This window comes from Urtica dioica, chromosome 4 (genome assembly GCF_054948205.1).
Source record: "Urtica dioica subsp. dioica isolate 48M chromosome 4, U.dioica_male_clone48M_v1_H2, whole genome shotgun sequence".
Lineage (NCBI taxonomy): Eukaryota > Viridiplantae > Streptophyta > Magnoliopsida > Rosales > Urticaceae > Urtica > Urtica dioica.
This window is the reverse complement of record NC_142759.1, coordinates 2,920,933-2,948,467: the sequence shown is the minus strand read 5'-3', so window position 1 is coordinate 2,948,467 and position 27,535 is coordinate 2,920,933. Positions and strand designations below refer to the sequence as shown.

The window sequence follows — 27,535 nt, the reverse complement described above, 5'->3', positions numbered from 1 at the left end:
TCATTTCCTTTCATTTGAACAGACCAAACCCATGCTCACTTCAAGGGAAAGGAAAAGTGAGCGTGAATTTGGTCTGTATGAGGGAAAGGAAATGGTCCCAGTAAAAAAAAACAAAAGAAAGCGAATAAAATGTTTTTTAAGGGTATATTAGACATTTTAGGGATCAAAAGACTTAATTTTTCTAAAGAATGTAAAGTATGACTTGATTTTCAAATGTGATGTAACATGGAGCTTGAAAACTCAAGTTTCCCTAAGTTAAAGCCCATTGCCACATCGAAGCAAAAGCTTGCTTTTGAGTGGATTCGAATCGGGACTATCATTTGATCGAGTTGTCACCTAATTCAAGTTTTAAACAAACACTTTAAAATGGGATTATTCATATTCTATGACTTGTACCAAGATTTTGGACCAAAATCTACTAAACCCAAATAAATCCTAAACTATGACTACCTATTTTCACTAAATACAAAAATAGCCTTACTTTTAATAATATTTGATTTTCTTTCTTAATTAATTATTTGGCTTTCTTTTCGTTTTGGGTTCAGCTCTCTTCCACTCTCTCTTTTCGTTTTTCAGTTCGTCATCTTTGTTTTTTCAATTTGTCTTTTTAGTTTAGGGTTAGATTTTCATGAAAAAAATATGATCCTATTCAAAGTGTTTAAGTCGTTGAATTTCTGTGGTTTTTGAAGTTAAAAAACAAATAAAAAAAAAATTCTCGGGATTCTGGAAAATTTGACATTAATGTAAATAAATCTTCAACGAAAACCCAGAAACTTTCAGAAACTTTTCAAAATTATCCAGAATCAAATCTTCAACGAAAATCCAGAAACGTTGAAGATTTATTGGCATTAATGTCAATAAATATGCATTTTTATTGACATTAATGTCAATAAATCTTCAACGTTTCTGGGTTTTCGTTGAAGATTTTTTTCGTTGAAGATTTATCTTCAACGATTCTGGAAAATTCATTTGAAGATTTATTGACATTTATGTCAATAAATATGCATTTTTATTGACATAAACGTCAATAAATCTTCAACGTAAACCCATAAATTTTCAGAAATTTTTCAAAATTATCCAGAATCCCGAGAATCGTTTTTTCTTTGTTTTTTAACTTTAAAAACCACAGAAATTCTACGCGGAATCCATGGCGGGCTGTTCCGGTGGACACTTCGAGGTCGCCGCCACCGGGATGGCCATGGGCTGCTCTCCGGCGACCATGACCGTCGTTCCCAGGAGCTTCAGCGTCGGAGATTTCCAAGGCTGCTCTCCGGGTTTTTGTAATGATGTTTGTTTTCATAATATAAACTAAATAATTGTTTTTGTTTTATTAATTAACTAATAAAAATAAACTAAATATGAAGGATAAATATGTAATTACTTATTTCATTAAGTCATAGTTTAGGATTTATTTGAGTTTAGTAGATTTCTGTCTAAAATCATGGTACAAGTCATAGAATAGGAATAATCCCATAAATATTTGTTTGATTATTGAAAAAAAGCCTTTTCCGTCTATAATTCCCTTTTCATACTTTCGTTTGATTTTTTATGTCACATCGATTTTTTTTCGTAATTTTATTGTCTTGAAACGGCATAGAAAACTACATTTAAAACCTTGAATTAACTTAAAAAAATTATACTAAAAGAAATAATAACAACAGTGAAGATTTAGAAGAAGACCTAATTTTGTTTAGCGCCTTCCACTCAAGAGTCTGTTGGAGAGAAGAGACTACACAGCAGAGAACACAAGACCTGAGCTGGTCGTCGCCGTTATCTCGCCGCCGCCTTTCAATCTCCGTCGCCGTTCCCTCGGTCTATCGGATTCCTCGCCGTCGCAAGTTTCACCGCTGATTTGGCATTAATTGGCTTAGAAGACCGAGTCATGATGAGCGAAGAAGAAGACGAAGGAGACGAGCTCAAGCTGACGATCCGAGAACCCGAAGAAGAAGAAGAAGAAGAAAGCAAAAAATTGAATGTGACGCCACAGAAGAAGAAGAAGAACAAGTCGAAGAGGAAGTCCGGAGGCGAAACGGCACTCGGCTCCGAGCGAGCCGAGAAACGCGCCGCGCGGCTGCTCTCGAGGCCGTCGTACGGAATAACGCTCGGCTCGAAGAAGCCGAGGGCCGAGAATCGCGACGGCCTTTCCCGCCTCTTGAACGACTACATGTCGCAGAGCCGTTGGACCGAGGCCTGTGGCGTCCTCAGCACGCTCTCCAAAGCCACCGCCAATGACACGTGTCCTATCAACAACCGCGCCAAATTCACCGTTCGTGATTTCCGACTCTCTTAAAGACCTATTCTAATCGTGATTTGGTTCTACTGAACATGGCTTCGATGATTGATCCGTTTCAGGCGTTGATGGAGGTTCTCTCCCGTGTTGGCGGCGAGCATTTCAATTACGGGACGATCAAGGACATTTATCAAATCTGGATTAGGAAGATCTCGCCTTCCAAAAGTCTTCAAGGCCATGTAGGTATATATATCTGTATATGAATTCTGCAGAACTACAATCTAATGTATGTATGTGTAAACTGTAATTATTTTGTTTTGAACAGAATATATTCAGTGTTCATTTGGAATTCATTAATTTCTGTCTCAACCAAGGGAATCTCAAGGATGCTCATCAAACCGCTTTATGGTAATGAATCAACCTCTCTTCCATTGATTCCTCTTTCTCACTTAGATCTAATATTGTTGTTTCAAGGGTTAATTAAATTTTTTGATAAATTTTTTGAGGCTGATGCAAGAATGTGATTTCGGTAAAAACCCGGCTGAGAATATGGTCGTGGGACGTACGTTTTACGAGCTGTGGTTTTCGACTATACCGAAGGATTTGTTACGTTCCGAGGACGACGAAGATTCTACTCGTAGCCTAACTTGGGATTTGGTTGCTTTCTCGGAAAAGTGTGACGGAGCTGACATGAGCGAAGCGAGCTCGAGCTTTCAGTGCGACTCGGCCACTTCGGTCCGAAAAGACAAGTCCTTATTACCTGGCAACCGAAGAGTTGAAATCATCAAAGCAGAACATGCCTTGGAGGCCGACCCAATCCGAGCGGTTTCCCCCGAAATCACGGGAAACGAGACTTCTACGTCGACGCTCGCCAACGTATCTCCGTACACTTCGTCTTTATCTGCTCTCCGTGAGTGATTTTTTAATTTCTTTGCGCCTTCGCTCTGAATCCATAGATGTCCTTTTTTTTGCTGATACAATATTTTTGTGTCTCTTTGCAGAAGGCTTGAGCTCATCGTTGTTCCCGATACGATTGCCTCAGTCTATCGAAGAAGGCGAGGATTTATATCATCGACATATGAAACTTTTTAACGACTATTATAAGGAGGCCTTAAAGTACCTCCGTGCTGCTGTTTGCTCCACTCGGCCGGAATTAGACGCCGTACTTCCTTTTATTCAGGTGCGAATTTCATACGAGGAAATAGCTCGTGAAAAAATAGATATAAATTTGAGGAGTTGATTTTATTATTATTATTTTATTTTTCTTTTCATGTTTGTTACCACTGTCTGTGCAGTTGTTGCTCGTTGGAGGTAAAGTTGACGAGGCCCTGAGTGAACTCGAAAAACTCTGCTGTAATTCATTTGCAACACTGCCAAGACGGTATTGATTTCGTCGTCTTTTGTTACCCAAAACAGTAATGTTGAAATAATCACCCTTTATTTAATTTTTATCTTTTCTTATTTTGAAGGTTAAGAGCTATGATTTTGGACCATGTTGATCACAGCAACTGCGCTCTGCTTTCAACTTGTTTTGAAGACATCTTGAAGAGTGATCCTAGTTGTTGCTATGCGGTGGAAAAGCTCATAACTATGAATAAAAAGGGTAACTGAAACTGATAAACTTAATCGTCTCTAGATGACTTGACTTCCAAGTTATGACTTATGAGATTATGACATTTCCCCCCATTATTCCATGACATCCCAGTCTATGTACAACGACGTCAATGAACGCTATTGAAATACTGAGATAAATAAAGAAACAAGATGTTAGGATATTAGATATACATGGGAGTTAGATAATAATAGATAGTTGAGGGGTTACTATAGTATTATAAGAAGCTGTATTAGACTATAAATAGGAGAGAATTACTTGATAATGTATTGAATTATTATTGTATTGAATTCTTGAGAAAATATTGTGGAGAGCCCCGGGTATCTAGAATTTCTTAGGAGATTCGATCGATATCATCCAAAATTCATATCACAAGAGTACATTGTTTGATGTATAATTTATATAAACTCCAACGAGTTGGTCTAGTGGTAAGGGCGGTTCTTGGGACCCCTTGTAAGTCCCCTGTTCAATTCCCCTTGGACGCAAAAATTTGGGGCCACTGAGGTAGTCCCCTGGTCGATAATGCCAGAGCGTCGTGGATTTTAGTCAGGTTTAACCCGGGCACCACGTTTATTTAAACAAATAAAAGATATACAATTTATAACAATTTTTTTCTTTTCTTTTCCTAATTGGTCCTTTATGAAAAGGGAAAATAAAATGCCTAGAATAACGTGGATTATATTAAATTTGCTAGTTATAATCCTCGAAGGTAATATCGTCGTTGAGTCGTGATTTCATACGTTTGTTGTAGGGGTATATAGTAACAACTCACTACTCGAGACGCTAGCTTCGCATCTCGACTCGACATACCCGAGCCACGAGACATGGAAAGAGCTAGCTTCCTGTTTCTCAAAGATTCTACAGAACGAAGAGGACGGTATGTCGCTCTGCCTTAAAGGTAATAAAGTCAAACGACTACGGAAATGCTCGGTCTTTCCAGTTACGCTTCCCAGAGTATTCACGGAGGGTTATTCACAAGAGAATTGGAGGCTTCGATGCCGATCTTGGTTGCATCGTCACTTCAACCGTAACTTGCTCACCTCAGATATCGCAGCAGGTAAAAAAAAAACATTAGCCTAGCATTTGATCCGGGTAGTCTCAGAGTCAGAATTTCTTTTGCTAGAAGAATTAACAAAATCGATTATTAGTGATGCTAATCTACGGCGAAAGCTGAATCTATGTTTTAAAAAAAAAGATTTTTTAACGCTTCTATCCTCATTTCGGTCATTTTAACTAATTTCTAAGGAAAACAGTGCACAAACTAATAATTTTGCCTCTTAGTCATTTTTATCCAATTATGTATATATATTTATGTATATAAGAAGCTCAAAACCTCTTTGGCAACTTTAATAAAGTGTTTAATTTTATATATAAAAAAAGACTTCAATTTTTATTTTTTTTTTTCATTCATACATATCATGTAGTTGATTACATGGAACATTTAAGCTCAGATTACGAAGAAATCTTGTAAAGATCAAATAAAATATTTTTTTTACTAGAAACGTTAATATTATATATCACCAGAAGGCAAAATAACTGAGTTACAAAAAACAAAGGTGTAATGCCATTAAAACAATAAATAAAGGTGTACACTTTTGGATTGTTTGAGTAAGATTGTGTTTTAATAAAGCTTTATTAGATTATAAACGAGTTGTTTAAGTTTGTAAGTGTTGGATCTCATTAAAAATTAAGATTTTCTTATGAAAAGGATCAAGTGCTACAAAACCATTAGTTTAAGTGCTATGTTTTCTTATAAAACTACTCAAGTGACTGAAATGAGATGCCCATTATAGCGCAGTGACTATTTGCGTTAAAGTCTAAAATAAAAGGGTGGGACACATATAATAATATACATATATGTGATTACTCGAAGTTTTGTGTGGACACTTGAGAGGTGTAATTGAATCTGCCCCGTCATCATAAACATTTACTTTTGCTCATCAGTAAGTAAGCCATAAAACTAGTTCCACATGAATCTGAGCACATAATTAGATAAGGAACATGGGCCTTTTTTTTAATATGACCTGTTTATCAGTGGTTTATGATTTTCGGAGCAGTTCATAATGTTAAAGAAAAACATGTACAGGTGATTTGAAGCTCTCGGCTTACAAAGCAGCTTGTGCTTCGCACATGTTCGGACGTGAGAACGCTTACGTAGTTGGCGTTTATGCTTCCTTAGAGAAGCATAATATAACAGATTTGATGAAGTTCTTGAAACAGAGCATGGAAAAATCCATACAAGTGTGCCCAGGCCTTAAACAAATCAACGAAGGTTGAAATGCCATAATTTATTTTTTATCTTAATATTTCATTCTTACATCATGCATATCTGTAGTCTTACGTATAATACTCAATTACATTAGGATTATAATTTTTTTTTTAATTTTAGTGAAAGATATGATCTAACGTATAATCCGTATCCATTTTCTTAATAAATTCTCTTTTGGGTCATGGAAATACAAGAAAAAAAAAAAAGAAAAAAAAAGAAGAAGAAATAAACCAGATAGAACCCACCTTCATCCGGTTTCTTTAATTTCCTTGAAATCTAAACGTAAGAAAAAGAAGAAGATGATTTTCACGCCTTTTTCTAACAATGATGAAGGTGGATGGCAGAAAGCTTTTTTATTTTTTTATTTGAATACTTTTGGATCAGTGTCTTCATATTATGCTGCAACATTAATGAGTATAATACTTAGTTCCTTTTTCTTTTTCCTTCCATTGATCCATTTTTCCAGAAATTTTCCTATTTAATAAAAACATTTGTGTTTTCTTCTTATTCTCCAAAAGTGTCGATTTCTTTTTCTTTTTAAAGTACACTAAATAAAATGTTCGAACATTACTCTCGTAGACGAATCCAGATCCCATTCTAATACAATTTGCCTTTTGTAGAAAGTAAACCAAAGAAAAAAGATACCATCAAACACAAAATGCCAAAACTTTGAAAATAAAGTAGAATATACGAAGTCAAACAAAAAGTCTAATACCAAACACATAATTAGACATCTGATTTTATTATACAACAGCTCAACACTTGCTTGTGTTGAATTCCACTAATATTGCCACAACTAATTTTGTCTAATTAAATCATAAATTAAGACAATAATTTTTTTACATTTTATTTAAAAATATTCTCAAGAGTCTTAACGGAGAATCGAGACCGTCGAAAATCGAGATCGATTATGATGATCTTCTATCTGCGGAAGTGGATGTTCACGGCCGGTGGCTGGAGATACATCGATTGCTGAATCGAGAGCGCAAACGGAAGAAACGGATGAAACAAAAACGATGATATTCTTTTGTTTCGGTTGTCTGTGCTTCCACCTTCAGGACCTAGAAATCCAGACACCAACCACACAAACACACACAAAACTTATCAGACCCGAAAACAATAGACATTAAAAGAGGAGGAAGAAAAATAAATTTAAGAGGAAGAAAAATAATTTTATCTGACATTTGTCCATTTTTTGGGTTGACCTTTTAAATTATACCCCAATATTTATGCAATTTTTTTAAAAAAGACCTCAGTCAAAGCTTAACAAATCTGGAACAAATATTTTTAAGTATAATAGAAAAAAGGTATTTAGACATTTATCCATTTTTTAGACATCATTTATGTATTTAAAATAATAATAAATAAATAAACCTACTTCATACCTGGAACATAAGTTAAAAGGCTAAACCCCACAAAAAAATATTTTACCGGGAACGTTTGAAATGCAAGATTCGGGATTAATTAGAAAAATAAGAAACAGAAAGCGTACAGTAAGTTATATAAATGAAGCAACCAAGTTTTGGGTGTACACTTGATATTTATGAAAAGATCGGTAATAACTCCAAAAGTTGAGCATAATTTGTATATCTGTCTAAAATTTCTGTAAAGCAAATACTTTTGGGAGCTCACGGGAGGTCGAATTCCGCTTCTTTTTTTTTCTATTTATTTATTGATTTTATTTCTAGAGAAAATGAAGGAAATACTTCTCGACCTGGTTTGATCTTGAATCGGAGGCTATGCGGTGGCTTTCTTAAGATGAACTTTATGGGATGGTCTGTTGACTGTCTATGTCGGTCGACCGGCGAGATTAACTGCAAGTATATAAATAGCAAATTTCATAAAAAAAACATTATATCATAAGATTTGTGCGTAACTAATAAATATATATATATATATATATATATATATATATATATATATATGTATTTTTATCTCCCATTGGGTTTCTCTCCCTCCCACTAATCTCTTACAATTTTCATGATCCTCTTCACTACAAATCCCTCTTATTTATACGCTTAACTTCAAAAGTACTCCATATTAAATCCTTCCTCATCCTTTTTATCATAATAGTTCTACTATATCTACAGTCCTAACATTTTGGACCCGAAACACATGCCAAAAGTGAACTTCGATATCACTGTTCTTTACTTCCTAGCTACGCACCTTTTCATCGTATCGATAAAGGGATTGGTCAAAATAAGGTGAAGGACTCTGAGACTGAGCATTAACGGGGAGAGAGGCGAGCATCTTCTTCAGGAACTGAAATCGTCAAGGAATTGTACGTAAGTACGTCATGTGCTATTTTGATACCAGTAAAAAAAAATGGGACTAAAAGTCATCGAGAAAGTGTACCTGAGATGAACTATTTGCCTTAATTTTGGCTGATCTCAGTTGGTCTCTGGCGTGGATGTTGTTCGAATGGGACGATATGAAATTCAAATGTCGCAAGTTTTTGGGTGTCATGTGAAAATGGTCGCAAAACTGCTCTAACAAGAGGAAAAGCTCATCTGCCGAGTTCTACATAAAGCAAAAAATGTGTTGGATATTTTGAGCATCCCTAAAAGATAAAATCAAATAAATATACCGATAAGAACAATACAAGGGTTGGAAAGCTGTGAAACCTGATAGAAGGCGACGATCTCGGTTGTCTCCATATTATACACAGTGAAAAAAGCTGAGTGTTGATCTACAGTTCGTGATACCTGAAGTTTCAAAACTTGTATTCTTAACAATAGCAAAAAAATCAATTGTCACATATTATTTCTAATAATAATAATAATTAAAAGCTATAGGATTTCACTAATAGTTGTTCATTATCATTGAGGACCTTTGTGCACTATGAAAAGCTCTTTTGGTTTCCATTGATTTCCTTTGATGTAGTGGGTAGTTCTGACCCAATAATTTAAAATATTAAAGGAGCACAATCACGAAGCTCAAATCTAGTTGGTGAAAATCCTTTCCTATCATTAGAAACCTGTCCTGTTTTCTCCTCCAATCGGGAAGTGTAAGGATGGTCAAAATAGCGGTCAATTTGGGTTTAGAACTGCATATATTATATACACAACCTTAATATCATACAGTTAAAATGGTAGCGAGAAGATCTTACTGCTCCATCAACGCTGCCGAACTTGAGTAGAAGATGGTGCCGATCCAAGAATTGTACCTGTTGAAAAGGGTTATTATCCACATAGTTAATAAAACAGAATAAGCGAGTTCGTGTAATGATAATGGGACAAATGGCGAGACGGAATATGCAATCACTGTCCTCGAACGTAAATTTTAAAAAATGGAACAATCATGGGATTTACGTCTAACCTTCCAGATAATCAAATCAATGTAGTCTTGGAAATGGAAATAGAACTTCTTCTTTAGATGCTGTGCCCTCTGAAAATACAGAACGATCCAATAAACAACCAGTATACTAATTCATAAAAACAGTTAATATCAGGGGAAAAAGGAAAAAAAAAACATGAAATAATTTTCTCAAACTACAATACCCCACGAATTTAAATAGACATAGAAGAAGGGAACGAACATTTCCTAGTTATTTTATGCTCAATAATTAGTAAGTTGAGTCAAATTGAAAGGTGCATAACCAACCAAAGAATTATCCGATTCTTCATTCCAGACTGTTCGAAATATGAATGAAAGAAGACGCTGTTTAATGCCACTAAGAAAAGAGGTTCCCGAATTTAGCTGGTTCTGAGGCAACCCGTTCTCTCCATGGTTCTCAGTCTGCTGATGAAGCTCACTTTTGTCAGGCATATTCGTAGACTGTCATTAATCAGTAGTTGAGAACTGAATTTAATTTAGTCGTCATATAGCATAAATAAATATAAAAAAGGCTTGATTGTGAAGGCCGATATTTAAAGAAAATCAGATAATTATAAATAATAGTAAATATTGATTGGTCGTACCCAAGGAAAGATGGCCGATTAAAAAACAACTTAAGTATAAAGAAATTTTTACTAACTTCCATACCATATTGACCAGTCACATTTTCCAAAATTAGTAAGTTCGCTGAGTTCAGATTTCGTGCTGGTACAGATTGAGTTTGACAAAAACTAAAGTATAAATATTTGTCAAGCTACTTCTTTTGTTTTTAGTGCTTCTCCATAGAAAAAAGAGGCTCTTATAGACGCATTGGTCCGCTGGACGGTTTTCCCTTTACACTTCAAAAGCCCTTTTAATTTTCAACTAATGAAGATTGTTATTCAATTGTGTAAAGCTGGGCCAAAAGAAAGAGACTCACCGAAGCATTTGAATTCATGAAAAGCTCATCATCTTCGCGACAAAATGGCCCGATTTCTCGTATATCAACAAGGTTCCCGGAGTCTCGAATTTGAAGGATATGTATCATTTGATAGCGAAGCGAGACAATAGCAAGAAGATCGTCGTACAAGAAGACCCCGAGATTATGCGCTAAATTGACGAAATCATTGTGGAATACCCTCTCATCAAGAACAATGCCGTCTTCTAGTCTAAGTGTGTGATATATGATCAGTACCAAAGAACATAACAGAAAATTCCAATAAAAAAAAAACAAAAACAAAAAAAACAAAAAAAAACTATGAAATCAATATTCCGAGTACACACCTCAAGAGATGAAAAGTGATCTTCTCTATCGACGGAACTCCTTGAACGGCTCCCCCGGTGGCGGGTGCTTCGAGAACTTGTGGGGTGGAAGTTGCAAAGAGCCCGAATTGGTTGCTTTCCATGTAGAGAAAGAAATCCTTGCAGACGAGCTCATTGCTAGTGGCGAGAGTCACGCAGTAAAGTTGGGTGAAGAAGCTTTCGAACTTCTTCGCTTTCAAAGGAAGTTCGTGAGAGTCGCAATCTTCGTCCTTGCACGAAAAGGAAAGCCACGTCGGTCTATACACAATCACCTCCGGGTGATTCCTGTTGAAGCAAATGAGGTACCGGCCATCCTCGGTAAACTTGCGGAACAGATAATCCGGACACTCGATGTCGTATATGGTGTGCCCTGGAACTAAATTCTCGTAAAATCGCCTGGCGCAATGAACCTGAAGCCATTAAAGTAATTATATTAAAAACGGAAAAGAACGGAAAGCTTCCGGAAGGCCAAAGCAAAACACAAACTAAATAGAGCTGGATCAGTTGATGAATAAGTGAACCCGAAAGTAAAAGCCGACAACGAAATACAAATGAATCATAAAATAAGCCGACAACAAATTTAGCAGCCTGACTATGTTTTGCATTTCTTCCAGGAATTTTGCGGAGAAGACATAATTTGGGAAAATACACTCTGTGCCAGATTAAGGTAGCACAGTGCTACATTCGAAGATGAGACAATCTCTGTTCACGGAAAATGCTCAGATTAAGACATGATTTTGTCGTAAAAGAGGAGCCAGAAAAAAAAACTTTCGCTTTCCAGTCTAGCTCGAAGAAGGGAACGTTCAGTCCCTTTCGATCTCACAGATCCAGATTTGTGGACTTGACGTAAAAAAAAAAAAAAAAAAAAAAAAAAACAGCATCGTTCAGCCAAGCACTTCGATCTTGATGAACCCGTTCTCCCGTATAGGCACATGATCTAGCATAACTCACCCTTTTTCCAACGAACGGGAATTAGAATCCGAAAAGTTATGGGCATTCTCTTTCCCCTATTATTTTTTTTTTTTTTTTCCAAAGGAGTCCGATTAATTAAAAACACTGTAACGGTGATCAGCCTTTTCTATTTTGTTTTCCTGGTTATTCAGTTCCTTTTTAGCACCCGGCTTGGTGACATTTCTAATTACGACATCTTCATAAATACAAGCGAATAATGAAGCAAGAACTCGAAAAGAAACCTACGCTTGTGCCAGGGAGAGGAGTGCGAATTTGGCGCTCGAAAATCCTTGCAGCAACATTGTTGCTCCTATAAAACATTAGTGCTTGTGCATAACCTCGAATTATACACACCCTGCAAAAAAAAAAACGTCCAAGGAAAAAAAAAATTAAATAAATAAAACAAGCACCACAGTCCATATGAACCACTCAAATTTACACTCATAAAACAAAAAAAAAAAGCTAAATTCACTGAACTCGCTCTCGAGTCCTCAACCAACCTTACATCCAAAACTCGATACCTAGGTCAAACTTTTGCAGAAGGAAACATACCTGGTTTAGGAAGAAGAACAACAACAGAAGAGCAAAATCTTTCAGAGTGTATACGTATACGTGAATGTATATGTACCTGGTGAGAGCACCGAAAGACCAGTGAAAATATAGGAAAGAGGTTCGCTTGGGTGTAATGGAAAGTCGCCGGCGAATGAAGGTCCGTTCTTCTCCGGCATTCGATATTTATTTTTTGGCTTCGGAAAAAGCTTTACTGTTTTGAGACTGTTTTTCTAGAGTTTATTTTTTTTTTTTTTTTTTTTTTCTGATCCTTTCAAGCGTCTCTGTAGAATTAAATCCTTGATTTATAAATTTGACCATATTTTGTAATTTTCTTTTGGTTCGCTACTAAACGAGGGACAATGTTGTCCAAAACATTATCTTGTAGCATGACATAATTTTTGCACATAAAAATACGACCAAATTATAGCTCTAAAAAAAGGCTTAAATTAATCTCTAGTCCTAAATTGGAAAATACATTACTCTACTCAATATTTATGCTGATTTCAAGTTAACTTATGATGATTTCCCTCTAATAAAAAATAAAATAAAATAAAAAAAGTTAATTGAGTTGAAATTTGCTTGGAGTCGGTGGACATAAGGAAAAAAAAAATCTTAACAAGATATGTACAAATACTGCTGAAATTTTGTCTTTTTGCAAAAAAAAAAAAATCTAGATAAAAAAGGAAAATGTATCACAATTCACAATTACTTTTTTTTTTAGAGGAAATGGCGGCATAAGTGCCCAAAGTTTTCGGGTTTTTACACTTATGTACCCAAACTTTTTTTTTCGCGGCATAAGTATCCAATGTCGCTTATCCGTCACGCTTTTAGTGTTTTTGACGTTAAATGTAAACCCTGAGCCACGTGTCTTCATCCTACAATGTCTGAATTAATAAATATATTAACAATTTATACATCGAACTTCAAGTAGTTGGCCATGGCCGCGATCAAGCTCGACTTCCCCGTCCCCGCCGGGCCCACCAGAAGGTAACCCCGCCGCCACGCCCTCCCGGCTCTCCGGTACCTCTCCCGGCTCCCCACAAACCTCTGCAGATCCTCCACCACCGCCTCCTTCGCCGCCGCCGCCTCCATCGCCACCGTCTCAAACGTCGCCGCGTGATCGAACGCCACCGAATCCCACCACTCCCTCGCCGCCACCGCCGTCACTCTTCCCCTCCGCCGCCGCCACGTCATAATGAGCAATGCTTCGTGCACGACGAACTGCCTGGCGCCGTTTGCAAAGGTGCTGGACGAGGAGTTTGGGATAGTGAAGGGGACGATGACGACGACGCACTCGTACACGGGAGACCAGAGGCTGCTGGACGCGTCGCACCGGGACCTGAGGCGGGCGCGGGCGGCTGCTCTGAACATCGTGCCGACGAGCACGGGGGCGGCCAAGGCGGTCTCCCTGGTGCTGCCGCAGCTCAAGGGGAAGCTGAACGGGATCGCGCTGCGGGTGCCGACGCCCAACGTGTCGGTGGTGGACCTCGTCATCAACGTGGCCCGCAAGGGCCTGTCCGCGGAGGACGTCAACGCCGCCTTCCGCAAGCGACGCTGTCGGAAAGAAAGCGGCCCTCGACAACGCATCTGTGGCCGTCCCCGTCTTAGCGACGCTGCGGTACTTCCCGGAGGCGGCGGCGCGGAAGTACTGCTTCGCGGTGCCGGCGGAGGCGAGGCGGCGGTACCTGGTGAGGACGACGTACTTCTACGGCGGGTTCGACGGCGGAGATTCGCTGCCGGTGTTCGATCAGGTGGTGGAGGGGACGGCGTGGGGCAAGGTGGACACGGGCGAGCGAATGGGTTTATGGTTTAGGGATTTAGGTTTTTTTTTTCATTTCAAAATTATTTTATTTAAGCAAATCAGTCACAACCGTCCATTTCAAAGACCGTCTATATTTAACGTCAAAAACACTAAAAGCGTGACAGAGAAGCGACATTGGATACTTATGCCGCGAAAAAAAAAGTTTGGGTACATAAGTGTAAAAACCCGAAAACTTTAGACATTTATGCCGCCATTTCCTCTTTTTTTTTATTTGAATTCACATATACATAATTCATAGGTTATGTCGTTTTTTATTTATTTATTTAATAAAATAGACTATTTCGGTTTCACTATGCCCTAGGGGATACGACAGGTGCGGAGCTTCCGCCTCATGGTTATGTCGTTTCTTTAGAGGTCAAATTGAAAGGAGGTATTCAATTTAGGGAGTAAATTGTAATTTATCCTATCTTTCAGGCTCATTTGTCATTTCATAAAAGGTATTAAAATAAGTGGCCTTTGTGCAATTTCTTCCGTTTGCATAAATAAAAAATTGAAAGAGTAATTTGACCGGACGGTTTTCTGATTCATCACGCTCTACAGGTTTGTCCGGATTTCTATAAATAATAATTTTTTCACGTATTCATTGTAAAATTCGTTGCTTATAGCTTAGGGTTAGCTTAGCTAATACAAACCGTTCGCAGCACTGAAATCGAAGGTTTATTTTTTTTATACGAAGTACCGTTGAAAATGTAGACTGTGATTTATTACAGAACCCAGAGCCCAATCATCAAGAATGGCTTATGAAATCGATGAACAAAAGAGTAAGCATTTCAAATGAACAGTTTTTCTTATTTATTACAAGTCTTTTTTTTTCTTTTTTTTTAACTTGTGAGATTGATGTGCAAAAACTGCAGAGATTGGGTTGGGTCTTATTGGGTTTGGCATATTTTTCACATTGCTTGGTGTGATTCTCTTCTTTGACAGAGGTTTGCTTGCTTTGGGCAATGTAAGACTTACCTTGACCACATTCTTCTTCATGATTATATATTTCTATATAAAAAAATTGGTTAAAAGTACAAAAATTGAACTGAATTGAAACAGAAAAGCCCATGAATTTCAGATTTTCTGGCTGACCGGAGTTGCCCTTTTGCTCGGGTGGCGGCCGATGTGGAATCTCTTTACCAATCAAGCAAATTACAAGGTACTCAACAATAATGAAAAAATTAAAAATTAAATTTTCTTTTTCTCTTTCTCTTTATCTTATACAATTTTGTTGCTAGCTTAAATGTCCTTGTGAAAGTGCAGTTCTTTTTCAGTCTCTCGTGTCTCTCTCTTCACATTGATTGTTGTCATGCTAATTAGAGGCAAATCCAATTTTGATTGAAATTTGATATGGTTTATGAAAGTGTGAATTTTCCTTCGATTCAACAGGGCACAGTATCGTTCTTTATCGGGTTGTTTCTCATCTTTGTTCGATGGCCTTTGGTCGGCATGATCTTCCAAATATACGGCTGTATTGTTCTATTCGGGTTAGTTTCTCGGCTTTTATTCCCAGCACTAATCTCAAACCAGTTTTTTTTTATTCTTTCCTAAAATTGAATGGAAATATACGTGTTGGTTTGTAGTGGTTTTTGGCCGTCTGTGAAGGCGTTTCTGAATCAAATTCCAGTAGTTGGATGGGTCATAAGTTATCTTTTCTGGTGAGTCTCGTAAGCCTTTTATATATGTATGTCTTACTCTTCCAATCGTCAGATCAAGTCTTTGAAGCCACACCCAAAAAAATAAAAATAAAAATTGTGAAATTAATTGAGTTAATGAAATGACCACCGATTCTGATTTTCATCGGCATCTCTTGGCAAAGAAATTCTATTTAATTGAACAAGAGGTCAATTGTTTTTGATGAAACTGTCCGAAATTCCATTTACTTACCATATCGATTTTTGACTTGCAGATAGATTCTCAATTCGGTCTAGCTGTTTCCTTTTTTTTCCTTGCCAAAGTCCATATGGCCTAAAACCTTTTTTGAGCTGAAGAACATGTCCTCGAGACTAATTACCCGAATACTTTTTTTTTCTTCTTCATGGCCTCTTCTTGTTTCTGCACCAAACTTTTAGCAAGGTTTGGTTGGTTATGTGTAAAGCAAAACAGAAGACGATGTAATCAGTGAAGATTTAAATGAAGAATATATGGTGGATTGATTATATGCTCATTCTAAGACTATATATACACACTATAAACTCATGTCCGGAATAATTTCTTTTGAGTTCATGAAAATCATGCAGCTGTTAATCCATCCCTCATCTCGTGGCTAAGTTGATGATCCAAATGCTATAAAATGTACTTATGAAATGTTGCTGCAAAAACAACTCTTTAAAAAATAATGAGAAATTTTAAGGTCGTATGTGGCGATGGAGCTAAGAATCATAGTTTTTCTCAATTTGGTTTGGTCTTCGATTGTAATTTGGGCCATTGAGTCATATTTTTTGAATTTTACGCTTTTGAGATAAAAGCCGAATTTAGTGTATTATTAGTCATGTTTTCTAAAGTTGCTCAACCTAATTACATTAAAATGTAATTTTATAAAAAATAACTAAATTGGGTTTCTAGCCCTTAAAGAAATGGGTTTTAATCCCAAGTGTAAAAAAAAAATGGGAAAATTGGACTATTCTTGAAGACAAGAATTAATTGAGAAAACTAAGATTAAAGCAGTCACAATCATATTTTCCTTCATTATGGTTTGCAAAGTGAGAAATAGTGGTCGAAAAAAAAAAAAGGAGTTTCGCAATTAAATATTCCCTGCCAGTTTAAACAAATAAAACTTTGTTTTTCTATATTGAATACCAAGCTTTACAATTAAAATTTCACGTCACATGTGGGAAAGAAAATAAGAATCTAAAGGCTTATTTCTCACTTAACAATAATTAAAAAATTACAAAATAATGTACAAAACAATGTTGCAAATCACCAATCAACTCAGACAAACAAACTAAAATTATACAATTTTATCATGGAAAATTTTGTACACAACAACAAATGTGTCAGAAACAGTGACAGCTCGCTTATTTCTGAACGTTTTTCGGGGCGGGCTTGGCGAACGAGAACTCATCTTCACTTCTCGTTTCCTCTTCTATCACTCCTCTATTTTGGATCTCGTTCAGCTCGACGACTTCTTCGTTTGGATCGACTCTTATGATCAAACTTGATGAGGCATTCGGGGTCAAGGGCTCGGATTCAAGGTCTGAGATCTCGTTATCTTCGAAACCTCGAGTCGAGTGACCCGTCGTTTTGAAGCGGTGTAACGTGTGCGACGAAGAGTTGACTTTGGTCACGGTCGAGCTTCCACCAAGAGTCACCGTGGGCGTCTTCGAGCCTCCTCGGCCTCCTTTTTTCTTCTTCACGGCCATGTGCCACTTCTTTAGGGCTTTCGACGTTTGTTCGTCGAAAATTGATTTCTTCATCCGTGAACCCATCTGCAATCACAAAAAATCGATTTTAGAAAGAAGAAAAAGTTAATTTTACAAAAAAACTAGAGCATAATTTTACTATCCGTATTTGTTTAAAGATCCCACGTCATCAATATAAAGGTACTTGAAGGGTTTATAAGATCATGGTTTACAAAAAAAAAAAACAAAAAAAAACAAACAAAAAAAAACAAACAAAAAAAAACAAAAAAGAAAAAAAGAAAGAGAACAGTGTTACAACAGTATTTTTAGCAAAAATATTACAAGTTACAGCCAAATATTTTATGAATTTGGTCACTGGGATTAACTTTTTAAGGCATTGTAAAGGTGTACCTGTGTAACAAGGGCATACAGTGGTAGAGTTATATAGCTGCACAAACAGAGGGCACCAATACTGCAACAAAGAAATAGAGAAAGTCCTTCAATTCAATGCATAAAATTGGGCTGTATAGCATTTATATATATATATATATATATATGTGTGTGTGTGTGTGTGTGCGCGCGCGCGCGCGCATTAGCCGGAGCATTTATACACGAAGAAGAAAAACTTACCCCAAAGATAGTTTCATAATGACCATATTGAAATTGGAATGGAAGCAAGATTTCAACCCAAAGGAATACTGCACCAGAAAGCAAAACAGAAAAAAGAGTGTTGGTAACAAACACAAATTTGAACATTGAAAACTTGAAACAGTTTGGCTATAGAGAAAGTTTCTTACCCATATCCACAAGAAATATGTTATTTGAAAAGCATTCTGCAGAACAAAACAGAGATAACAATAAATTAATAAAAAATAATAATAAAAAAAGACAGACCAATTAGCGTTGCAGAAGTGTGAAATAAGACATTAAACTAGTGAAAACAGAGCACTCAAATGAAATGACAACATATATTCAAGTATTCCCTTTCAAAGGCCAAAAAAAAAAACAACCATCCTATATTTACTATTTTTTTTATTTTTGAAACAAGAATCTTAAAGATTCAACAGAAAGAGAGTGCCATATGTTGCATTGACTTTGCTAGCTAGCTTGGGCAAAAGAATCACGAGCCTCGTATAAACGCTGTAATTATTTGAATAAAAAGTTGGCCGTATTAAAATTCAGATTCGGAAGTATGGAAGCTATATATATATATACCATGAACAAGGCAAAATGAATAAGATGAAGAACCAAGCGCGGCCGACCAAACCAGAAATATTGGTCCGACCCCTGGACAAGCGGAATCCCTTGCACCACAGCGTGTCTCTCTTTTATTTCAAGAGCCATCTTTGTCAAGATGGACTGAAGTTCAACTCCGATGGCTAAGATAATCTGTAATCCATTGCATAACCGTTAGTTTTTTATTTTCTTTTTCTTTTCAAATCACTAACTTGAACATCTCACACCCTGGTAAGAGAATTTGCTTACAATAAGAGGAATCAATGAAGCCCAGAATAGTGCTTGCCATCCTGAAAGGAGAAGACGAAATTTGACATTTCAATCAGAATCTCTTAGTTCTGAACATAGAAGGAATATATATATATATATATATATATATATATATATATATATATATATATAATATCTTACCATTGACGTTCAGAAGCAAGAAGGTGACGAACGATGCCCAGAGAACAGGACTGCAAGTAGTATGGAGAAAACAATTCATGGTGCTGATTAGAATCTTAAGTAAGAAAATCGTAATTAAAGCAAGCGCGGATAGAAATGAGACACTACCTTACTCCAACAACTAACTGGAAGTCATCTTCCAATGATCTTTTGATGTATTTTTGGAAGTTAAATTTAGTCCCCGGAGCTAAATGAACCTGTAAATACAGTATCATCAGCCAAATTCATTTTGACGAACGGTACAAAAAATTTCCAAGATTTCTGCAACCAAAACTCACTGTTATAAATCCGTTGCGCAGAGTCAGGTAATCCGATCTGCTGACAGACTTGAAAAATTGCCGGAAAAAGCATCCCTAGAAAAAACGAAAGTTAAGTGCCTTGCATTATATCAACAAGAAATTTATTTAGATCCTTCTCTTTTTCAAACAAAAAAATTATGCAGTCTAATTCCTTTTCCCGCACTATTCACTTTTTTTAAAAGAAAACAGTTCTCAAAAGGAAACAAGTTAAAATTCTTACAATGTAGAAGAAGAAGGGAATTCTGGTCCAGAAACTTGTATGTGCTCTCACAAATGAGGTCTCGTGAGTAAGTCGGAATCTCGAAGGATCTATAGTGAAATTATACATGTTGTTATTGCAAGAACAACACTGGACTTCATTTGATTTATAAGAAATTGACAGAAACAAATAAAAAAATATAAATCACCATTTGAAAATTCATAATCATGAGTAGATGTTTCCTGCTCCCATTTCTTCCAACCACGAATCTGAGAAAACATAACCACAAATATAAGTTTTGCTCCTAATTGAATACTTAATGAATATAAAAATATAAAATTAACCATACCTTTAGCCTTCCGAGCATCATTGTAATACCGCTGAACACCACATGAAATAACGCTAAGAAGAAAATGAGAATGTGTAACTGATGCAACCCATTTACAGAAATAAGTGGCTCGTATCCCTGTCAGCAATAATCGGATTAGACATCTCATTTTCTAGTTCACCCATATGTGACACTAATGGCAAAAATCTTCATAAAAATAAGACAGAAAGTGAACTGTAATAGACAACACTCGACAAGCCTAATCAAGCCATTCAGGCTCACAATATATTTTACACGTATTAACCATCAATCTCATGATGGTGTTGGGTTTCGAAAGTCAGGAAATCCATTGCAAATGATTCCTAATCGAACAATTCAAGTTCACCAAAACCTCATAATTTTTTCTTATCAGCAATCTCACGAGGGCATAGCTTTTAGTTCTCCATGAATAGTTTATACTTACGGTATCGCATTTAGCAGCGTAGCTACCAACAGATAAAGATCGACGCTCGAACCACAAGAGTTTTCTCCTGTGTTCCTCGTCGCTCGATTTAGTTTCTTTGACAGCACATGGCAACATGGTCTCCGCTACTTTTATGGGGATACATATTTTCGCAATGTACGTCTGACTGAAAGTCAATATGAGCGAAATGAAGCCCAGAATCATCAGCTCTGTGAAATCGATTGCGCACAGAATCACAAAATCAGAATCCACATAACTCAATATCAACTCGGAAAAAAAAAAAAAAAAAAAAAAAAAAAAGAGAGAGAGAAGAGAAGAACTCGGTAAAATCTACCTGCTTTGACCTTCTCAAGAGCTTCAAACAGAGCTCTCTTGTGCCTCTCAGTGAACCACTGTTATGAAATATTTACATTTAGTTTTAACAATCAAATAAAGAAATGGAAACAAAATGAGGTTGAATTTTTTGCATGCCTGTATAATAAAAAACATATAGCTTCCGACAGCAAAATGAGGTTAACTAATTTTTTTGTGAGTAGTTTAAAACAACTCAACTCTACTCTTTGTAAAGATATCAAACACACAAAACAAACAAGCAACCAAGTTTCCTTTCAAAACGGTCAAAAAAACACAAACCAAAACCCTAATCACTTTCCACCGCCATCGGAAACAAAGCAAAGCACTTACAGCTCCGAGCTTGTGGAGGACTTTCTCCAAGACAATGGAGATGATAATTATGACGGCACAAACTCCGGCGACCGCCCAGGTCGGCGTCTGATCGAGCTCCCTCGATTGACCTTCCATCTCCTTCGCCGCCGTGACTTTCCGACCAAACTCCGAGCTCAGAGCAACAAAGCAGGCGATCCATATCGCACTTTTCAGCCTCATCGATCCGATTTCCCTCGCAATTCTCTTTTTCTCTCTCACGACTTCTTCTGGTGAACTGTAAATTAATGAGCTCTCTAATTTGATAGGGAAAGACGAATTCTGTGTGTTCTATGTTTATATATTGGGTTAAGATCTTGATTAAGAATTATTTTATATTAAAGTTTAAAGGCGTGTTTAGGATCCACCAACGAAGACTCGGAAATATCTTTGGTGGCTTTCTTTGTCTTGATTTGAACAACTCTAGTTTTAGTGGTGAAACAGATTGACCTGACTGATACAAATTTCATTTGTTTATTATTTTATTCGGTACCTTTTCTTTTTTGGATCTTTTTTATTATATTTTTCGATGCTGTGTGGATGTAAAGCGAATTCGATTTATGGCATTAATTGGGGTCAAACAATAACAGTACAGAAAATAATTTGGAAAAGCGGATTGGATCATAAAACTTTAATTTAACACTAGCTGCCGTTTATTAAGGATTTTAATTCTGCAACTTTAAATTTTTTTTTTTATTTAAAGTTTGATTCTTTGTGCCGTTCTCTTAGAATAATGATATTGATAATTGTTCCTAACCCGCAAAAATTGGGTCAGAAACTCTGAGATGATAAGGGTCAAATACAGTGACTCTCTCTCTCTCTCGTATACACGTTTTAAAAATGGTGGTAAAATGGAAATGTGGGATCCACTTTGCCTTATATATATCCTGATTACAAATTAATATTTGTTTTCAGTAATTTTTATATAACAATCTTATTAGTTACACATTTCTCTTTTAGTAATATTTGATTGAATATATGTAGTAACTAGTAAAATAAAGTATGAAATTGGGTTCATAACGTGAAGCGGCAAAAATTGAGTTGATATATGTATCTTGAATTTTTTTATAACAATTCCTTGAGGACCAAAAAAAAAATCACAACACGGCTTTTTGGCTCCATAATGTTTTTTTCCGAGTATAAATAAACCCTACAATAATAATTAATCTTCAACATAAATGAAATATTTTGCTAACATTTAGTCTAGTTTAAAGTTTAAACCATTATTGATCTATTAGTTAAACATGGATACTCTATATTAGTATTACAATTTTATAAGGCTTACCAAATAATACATTAATACGTCATTAGATGAAAACCCATAAAAGTAAACAACAATTCATGCTAACGTGATTTTGTCAATCTTAACTTGTTTGATTTTGATACTACTTTCTATGTTTAAGAATTTGGTCGTTTAAAGTTTAAGATTTTACACATGGTTTTGTAAGGTTTTTCTCATACTAAATATAAAATCTTTAATTTTTGTTATAGTTGAAAATTAAAAATAAATTTATATATTTTGATTAACAAATAAAAAAAATTTGGTTTGATAATATTGTACGAATACACATGAATTTCAAAGTGAGCTTGCTTTTGTTTATAGAGCCGTCGTGTTCTACCATTAATTTCGAGCATCACGGCTAAATTGAAGTTTAAACTTTAAAGGTTATTCATTATAATTTTTGCTTAAATACCGAATATTATGTAAGTTCGGAAAATATTTTTTAAAAATATATCAAAAAAATGAGATGTGGATAACAACTGTGATTCTAATTATCAATGATTATCGGCTGCTGGTATGTATTTTTCTTAATTTTATTATTTGGAATTAATTAATTTTTTAATTTGTCACTGCTCCTAAAAGGAAGAGGAACCAATGGCAGCCGACAAACGAATGGGGTCACTGAGAAGGAGAAAAGCTCTTTGCAGCTGCTAGGCTTTGTTTATATATTTTCGTATTACCAAGTTGAGAAATATAATTCATGATTAAGATTAGCACGAGATGCCATTTTTTGTAGTATTATTTATTATTCCTTAATAAAGTTGACGCTAATGTAGGCTCTCTAGATCGGGATTATCACATATAGTAAAACGCGTGGGGTCCAGCTGATTAACTGTAAGCCGCCAAAGACGTCAAGTAAATCAAGATACATACATAGTTTCTTCCATAGACACATACATACATATACACACACACAATAAATTATAATCATGCATAGTACAGTATGCACGTAACGATACATACATAGTTTCTTCCATAGATCAAAACTATACAAAAAGTGACGTGGTGAGAAATTGACATTGCAAATTTTAATCCCACGAAAGACGCGTGGGACATGGTGAAAATGAGTTGCTATGTAATTTACTTCTTAAAATGATATATATGTATATATATTTGTCGCGTATCAAAAGGATGGACTAGATCAAGTCATTTTTTTTTAAGTCCGATCCGATCGGGTTTGAACTCAACTTAAACCCTTTTGTTAGAAAGTTGGGCCTAAGAAATAAAAATCTATGCCCAATCTAAGATAATGTCTCTGACTCTCGGGACCCGAAAGCTAAATCCGGAGACTTGACTTGAAAAATATATTTAGTAGTCTACAAAAATCCAAACCAAAATTATTTTAAAAAACAATAATTTTTTTTTTTTATCAACAACAAATTTTATAATGAAAGAAAATATAGATCCTACGTTATACATATGCATATATATATATATATATATATATATATATATATATATATATATATGCGCTACGTAGACTACTTGGTCAAATGATATATCTGTCTGTGCTACATCCAATTCCAAAGAAACAATCCTCTTTTTCCCCCTCAAACACACCAAGACCGGTTCATAGTTTTCTGGATTGTTTTCAACAAAAAATAATTTAATTATTCTATTTTTTTAAACGCTTAACGTTATAGAAAATTCAACAAATGAATGAATAAACAAATATAATAGAATTTGCCAACTACTTGTTAGACAATCAAAACAAACAAATCAAGTTCGAAGTTGTTGGAAAGCAGTTAATAATATATGAATGTGACTTTTATTTGAGGTAGTTCTCAAAATAATATGCATGTTTCCTTTGGTGGACGTGAATAGATAGCAATTAATGTATAATTGTGTACGTATTCTTTAAATCAATAATAAATGTATATTCCTTTTCTTAATTGTCGAATTTTTAATTATAATGGGCCAGGACTCGTCGCATAAGAGAATAAATGACAAAGTCTTGGAGGGACCTCGTGATGAATAGATTGTGATTTGAATTTAATATTAAAGCTTTCTATTTCTCTTCCAAATCGACTAATATGCTTGAGTGATCTTCCTTTATTTCGGACAGTTTGAGTTTTAAGTGTGAGTATTAGAGGTTTTGGCATAAACGTTTCGAAAAACATTATAACGTTTTTTTTTTAGTAACGAGCGATTTGAACCATTTTATATCGACGAATTCGTTTTTAATATTTAGATGGAGATTGTGAATGTTCCCCCCACCCTTTTTGCCCATATACACCGAAGATTCACATTATAAACTTTGCGAATTTGTATGTTATATGTCTTGAGTCGCTTCTCAAGACGATTTAGACAAATGTTCAATTCTCTTTCTTTTTAAGGTGCTTTAGGCGTATAACTTTATTTACGTATCTGATTTGTTATTTAACCAATGTTTAGTAATTTGTTCAAAAATAATCTTAAACTAATATTTACACGTGCAAAAAGGTTAACTACAACAACAAAACGGGAATAAAAATGTATAAATACGTGTAAATACGTTAGCTTGCGATTGTTTACCTAATATTTGATAGTAACTCCGAAAGTCTAAGTGTATTAGTTTCATAATTGATACGTGTCGCTTAAGGCCCCGTAGCTCCGAAAATCTCAACTCCCGTGGTTTAGGGTTGCTCGGTCCCCGTGATCGTATCGCTTAAAGCCCCCGTGGCTCCGAAAATCTCGACCCCCGAGGTTTAGGGTCGCTTGGTCCCCGTGATCATGTCGCTTAAGGCCCTCGTGGCTCCGGAAATCCCGACCTCCGTGGTTTAGGGTCGCTCGTTCCCCGTGATCGTGTCGCTTAAGGCCCTCGTGGCTTCGAAAATCCCAACTCTCGAGGTTTAGGGTCGCTCGGTCCCCGTGACCGTGTTGCTTAAAGCTCTTGTGGGCTCGAAAATTCCGACCCCGTGATTTATGATCGCTCGATCTCCGTGATCGAGTCTCTTAGCCCTCGAGGCATAATCTTCTAATATCTCTATCGCGCCGCCCGCGGAATCACAAATGGAAAACAAAACGGTCCAAAGACATCAACTACGAACCTCTCGAGGAATTAAAGTTAAATTTCTCGCACGACAAGTCGCTCAAGAAACTGAGGGTTAATGTTGGGTCAGATTTTCACAAGCTAGAAATGACACCCCGAGAGCAAAAACGACAATGCAAGCTCATACATAAATCTCAAGTTCACTAGAGAAATCTTTTGCTCAAACCTCGAGTCAACCTTGACTCTTAACGCCAACGCATTTTGACCACAAAACAAGCTTCGTCTTCAACCTATTTTGGCCATTATATAAGCATTGCTGCCAATCTGATGACGACGTCAATCTAATGACGCTGTCATCTTGATGGTGTCGCCAACCTGATGGCGTCGCCAACTTACCATGCCGTCAACCTGATGGTGGCACCAATTTGAGGTGACGTCAATCTGATGGTGTCTCCAACCTGCCACGTTTCAACCTGATGGTGGCACCAACTTGAGGTGACGCCAACCTGATAGCGTTGCCAACCTGATGATGACGCCAAGCATCCTGACGGCGTCAACTTGATGACGTCGTCAACCTGATGGTGCCATTAACTTGATGACGCCACCAACCTGATGGTGCAGCCATGTCCAAGGCTCCTTGCCGCCATCCTGCCGATGGCTTCTTGCCACCAACCCCACTTGCCACAAGGCAAAACTTACCTCCAACCTCTCTTTCCTTGAACTCATAATCAAGAAAGTCTCAAGCCTCTATAAATACCCCTCTCAACTCTCTCTCAAGGTAAGTTCTCTTTGGACTTGAAAAAGAGACCTCCATATCTACTAATGTTAAGCGTCGGAACGCGCGTCGGGGGGAAAAGCCTCCGCGCCCCCTAGTTCATGTTTCTTGATTATCAAGTTGAAGAACACGAAAAACGTGAAGAACATGAATGCCGACTATTTGTGAAGTGACAAGGAGCCGGAAACCACTTTCCGGTGAGGCAAGGATGACAAGAATAGAATAACTTCACCACACTTGACCAATGTACGGTCATAGGGTCCGACCCTAAATCGAATCACGGATGATTCTGAATGTTAATCCAAAAACGCGATTAACAATGAACAAGTAAATATAATCATATATATGCAAAATCAATCAATTAACAAATTGAATAAATAAATTACAAAAAAAAAAAAAAATCAAAAGGATAAAATGAGCATAATAAAAATGCACAAATTGACACATATCATGCTTATTGGCTAATTTTCAAATAATCTTGAAACGTTGACACAAACGTGATATTAAAGGGCAAGTTGTTCGATTTTATATTAAGAATAGTACATTGCTATAGGTGATGTAGTTCAAACTTTATAAGGTAAAAATGTCATTTATTCCTTATTCTTAAGGATCTAACAACTTAATTTACGTTTGCTAAATATTATATGCTGAGAGTTTAAATATCTGGTTGGTATTACCAAACATAAATACCAAACAGTTTTTTTAAATATAATTTTCTCTAGTTTTGTCTTCAAAAACTTTTTTTCAACCGTTTGAGGGTATCGAGATCCACGAGGAAATCGCCATGGCACTCATCATCGGGTGTTATTCCGAGCAAGGAAAAAAATACCGTTTTCGATGGAAAACCGACGTGTCGACGGAAATAATGTGACGAAACAAACACACACACATATATATATATATATATATATATTTAAATGTAGTTCAAATTTAAAACACTTCAAATCATACATATGTAGCATAAATGTTCCATAATGAATGAAATATAATGAAATTGTTCATGAAATAAATATGTTTTACAAACATATAGTTACAATATAAAATAAAATGTATCAATAGAATCCCGATGGACGTCCCGGTTGGATAAAACTCGTTTGTTTTATTCGAAGTTTAGGGGGACCTGAAATGTTAACATCAACCAATGTCAGAGATTTTTCTGCTGCGATGGGTACGATTGACAACAAGCTCATGGAAAAATGGGAGCTAATGGCTCAGCAATACGAACCGATGTGGATAATGTTCGTCAATCATCAAAATGATAAGGAGGCTTCCAACCAACGACGCTACACCACAAAGGGTCCTAGGATGCCCGGCTCACATAGCGCTCTACAATACCCCTTCCGCCAAAAAGATTTAAATTGGTTCTTAAGGAACTCGTCTGTGCATCTCCGAGACGTCTCGAAATACGTAAGTCTATAAATTTCTCTAGTTTTATCTTAAAAAAATGATCGATT

The 27,535-nt window shown here is 36.3% G+C and overlaps 4 protein-coding genes and 1 pseudogene across 9 annotated transcripts; 3 read left to right on the top strand and 2 right to left on the bottom strand.

Moving 5' to 3' along the window:
• Positions 1-1,644: 1,644 nt before the first annotated feature.
• LOC149399290 (TAF RNA polymerase I subunit A) lies at positions 1,645-6,261 on the top strand. The gene is made up of 9 exons (XM_089613854.1): positions 1,645-2,266; positions 2,353-2,469; positions 2,556-2,638; positions 2,737-3,140; positions 3,232-3,410; positions 3,526-3,611; positions 3,700-3,833; positions 4,594-4,899; positions 5,929-6,261. Exons 1-9 carry the CDS (start codon positions 1,883-1,885, stop codon positions 6,117-6,119), a joined length of 1,884 nt encoding a protein of 627 aa, XP_089469980.1. The 5' UTR covers positions 1,645-1,882; the 3' UTR covers positions 6,120-6,261.
• Positions 6,262-6,744: 483 nt separating this feature from the next.
• Positions 6,745-12,518, bottom strand: DET1 (light-mediated development protein 1 / deetiolated1 (DET1)). Of its 4 annotated transcripts, none has more exons than XM_089613349.1 (12): positions 12,308-12,518; positions 11,926-12,034; positions 10,711-11,138; positions 10,367-10,595; positions 9,715-9,852; positions 9,430-9,498; positions 9,221-9,277; positions 8,736-8,816; positions 8,467-8,631; positions 8,278-8,373; positions 7,826-7,925; positions 6,745-7,172 (listed from the first exon to the last, which is right to left on the bottom strand). In XM_089613349.1, the coding sequence occupies exons 2-12, from the start codon at positions 11,998-12,000 to the stop codon at positions 7,033-7,035; spliced, it is 1,578 nt and encodes a 525-aa protein (XP_089469475.1). In that variant the 5' UTR covers positions 12,001-12,034; positions 12,308-12,518; the 3' UTR covers positions 6,745-7,032. The 4 variants fall into 4 exon arrangements, with proteins under 4 accessions (XP_089469475.1, XP_089469476.1, XP_089469474.1 ...); XM_089613350.1 differs by having other exon boundaries at positions 9,715-9,849; XM_089613348.1 differs by having other exon boundaries at positions 6,746-7,172; positions 9,715-9,888; positions 12,232-12,517.
• A 907-nt stretch (positions 12,519-13,425) lies between these two features.
• Positions 13,426-14,044, top strand: LOC149399288 (glyceraldehyde-3-phosphate dehydrogenase B, chloroplastic pseudogene; annotated as a pseudogene).
• A 485-nt stretch (positions 14,045-14,529) lies between these two features.
• LOC149399287 (Got1/Sft2-like vescicle transport protein family) lies at positions 14,530-16,196 on the top strand. Of its 3 annotated transcripts, none has more exons than XM_089612453.1 (7): positions 14,530-14,593; positions 14,764-14,814; positions 14,908-14,999; positions 15,114-15,194; positions 15,425-15,522; positions 15,619-15,693; positions 15,945-16,196. In XM_089612453.1, coding segments are annotated over exons 2-7 (375 nt in total). In that variant the 5' UTR covers positions 14,530-14,593; positions 14,764-14,786; the 3' UTR covers positions 15,946-16,196. The 3 variants fall into 3 exon arrangements, with proteins under 3 accessions (XP_089468579.1, XP_089468582.1, XP_089468580.1); XM_089612456.1 differs by having other exon boundaries at positions 14,747-14,814; XM_089612454.1 differs by lacking the exon at positions 14,530-14,593 and having other exon boundaries at positions 14,730-14,814.
• A 600-nt stretch (positions 16,197-16,796) lies between these two features.
• Positions 16,797-21,508, bottom strand: LOC149399286 (MLO-like protein 10). The gene is made up of 15 exons (XM_089611572.1): positions 21,036-21,508; positions 20,686-20,743; positions 20,352-20,560; positions 19,910-20,026; positions 19,769-19,829; positions 19,582-19,670; positions 19,341-19,415; positions 19,171-19,259; positions 19,024-19,073; positions 18,862-18,902; positions 18,592-18,765; positions 18,174-18,209; positions 18,007-18,074; positions 17,788-17,848; positions 16,797-17,463 (listed from the first exon to the last, which is right to left on the bottom strand). Exons 1-15 carry the CDS (start codon positions 21,234-21,236, stop codon positions 17,053-17,055), a joined length of 1,740 nt encoding a protein of 579 aa, XP_089467698.1. The 5' UTR covers positions 21,237-21,508; the 3' UTR covers positions 16,797-17,052.
• Positions 21,509-27,535: the final 6,027 nt, after the last annotated feature.

Excerpts from the sequence above, each read along its gene's own strand:
- LOC149399290 (XM_089613854.1), top strand. The coding sequence starts at position 1,883 with ATGATGAGCGAAGAAGAAGACGAAGGAGACGAGCTCAAGCTGACGATC. Across the intron at positions 2,267-2,352 it reads ACAACCGCGCCAAATTCACC|GCGTTGATGGAGGTTCTCTC; the intron begins GTTCGTGATTTC and ends GATCCGTTTCAG. Across the intron at positions 4,900-5,928 it reads CACCTCAGATATCGCAGCAG|GTGATTTGAAGCTCTCGGCT; the intron begins GTAAAAAAAAAA and ends AAACATGTACAG.
- DET1 (XM_089613348.1), bottom strand. The coding sequence starts at position 12,000 with ATGTTTTATAGGAGCAACAATGTTGCTGCAAGGATTTTCGAGCGCCAA. Across the intron at positions 11,139-11,925 it reads CTCCTCTCCCTGGCACAAGC|GTTCATTGCGCCAGGCGATT; the intron begins GTAGGTTTCTTT and ends TAATGGCTTCAG. Across the intron at positions 7,926-8,277 it reads TTTATCGATACGATGAAAAG|TTAATCTCGCCGGTCGACCG; the intron begins GTGCGTAGCTAG and ends ATATACTTGCAG.
- LOC149399287 (XM_089612453.1), top strand. The coding sequence starts at position 14,787 with ATGGCTTATGAAATCGATGAACAAAAGA. Across the intron at positions 14,815-14,907 it reads TGAAATCGATGAACAAAAGA|AGATTGGGTTGGGTCTTATT; the intron begins GTAAGCATTTCA and ends CAAAAACTGCAG. Across the intron at positions 15,000-15,113 it reads GTTTGCTTGCTTTGGGCAAT|ATTTTCTGGCTGACCGGAGT; the intron begins GTAAGACTTACC and ends CATGAATTTCAG.
- LOC149399286 (XM_089611572.1), bottom strand. The coding sequence starts at position 21,236 with ATGAGGCTGAAAAGTGCGATATGGATCGCCTGCTTTGTTGCTCTGAGC. Across the intron at positions 19,260-19,340 it reads TGCGCAACGGATTTATAACA|GTTCATTTAGCTCCGGGGAC; the intron begins GTGAGTTTTGGT and ends CTGTATTTACAG. Across the intron at positions 18,766-18,861 it reads CTTCATTGATTCCTCTTATT|ATTATCTTAGCCATCGGAGT; the intron begins GTAAGCAAATTC and ends AATGGATTACAG.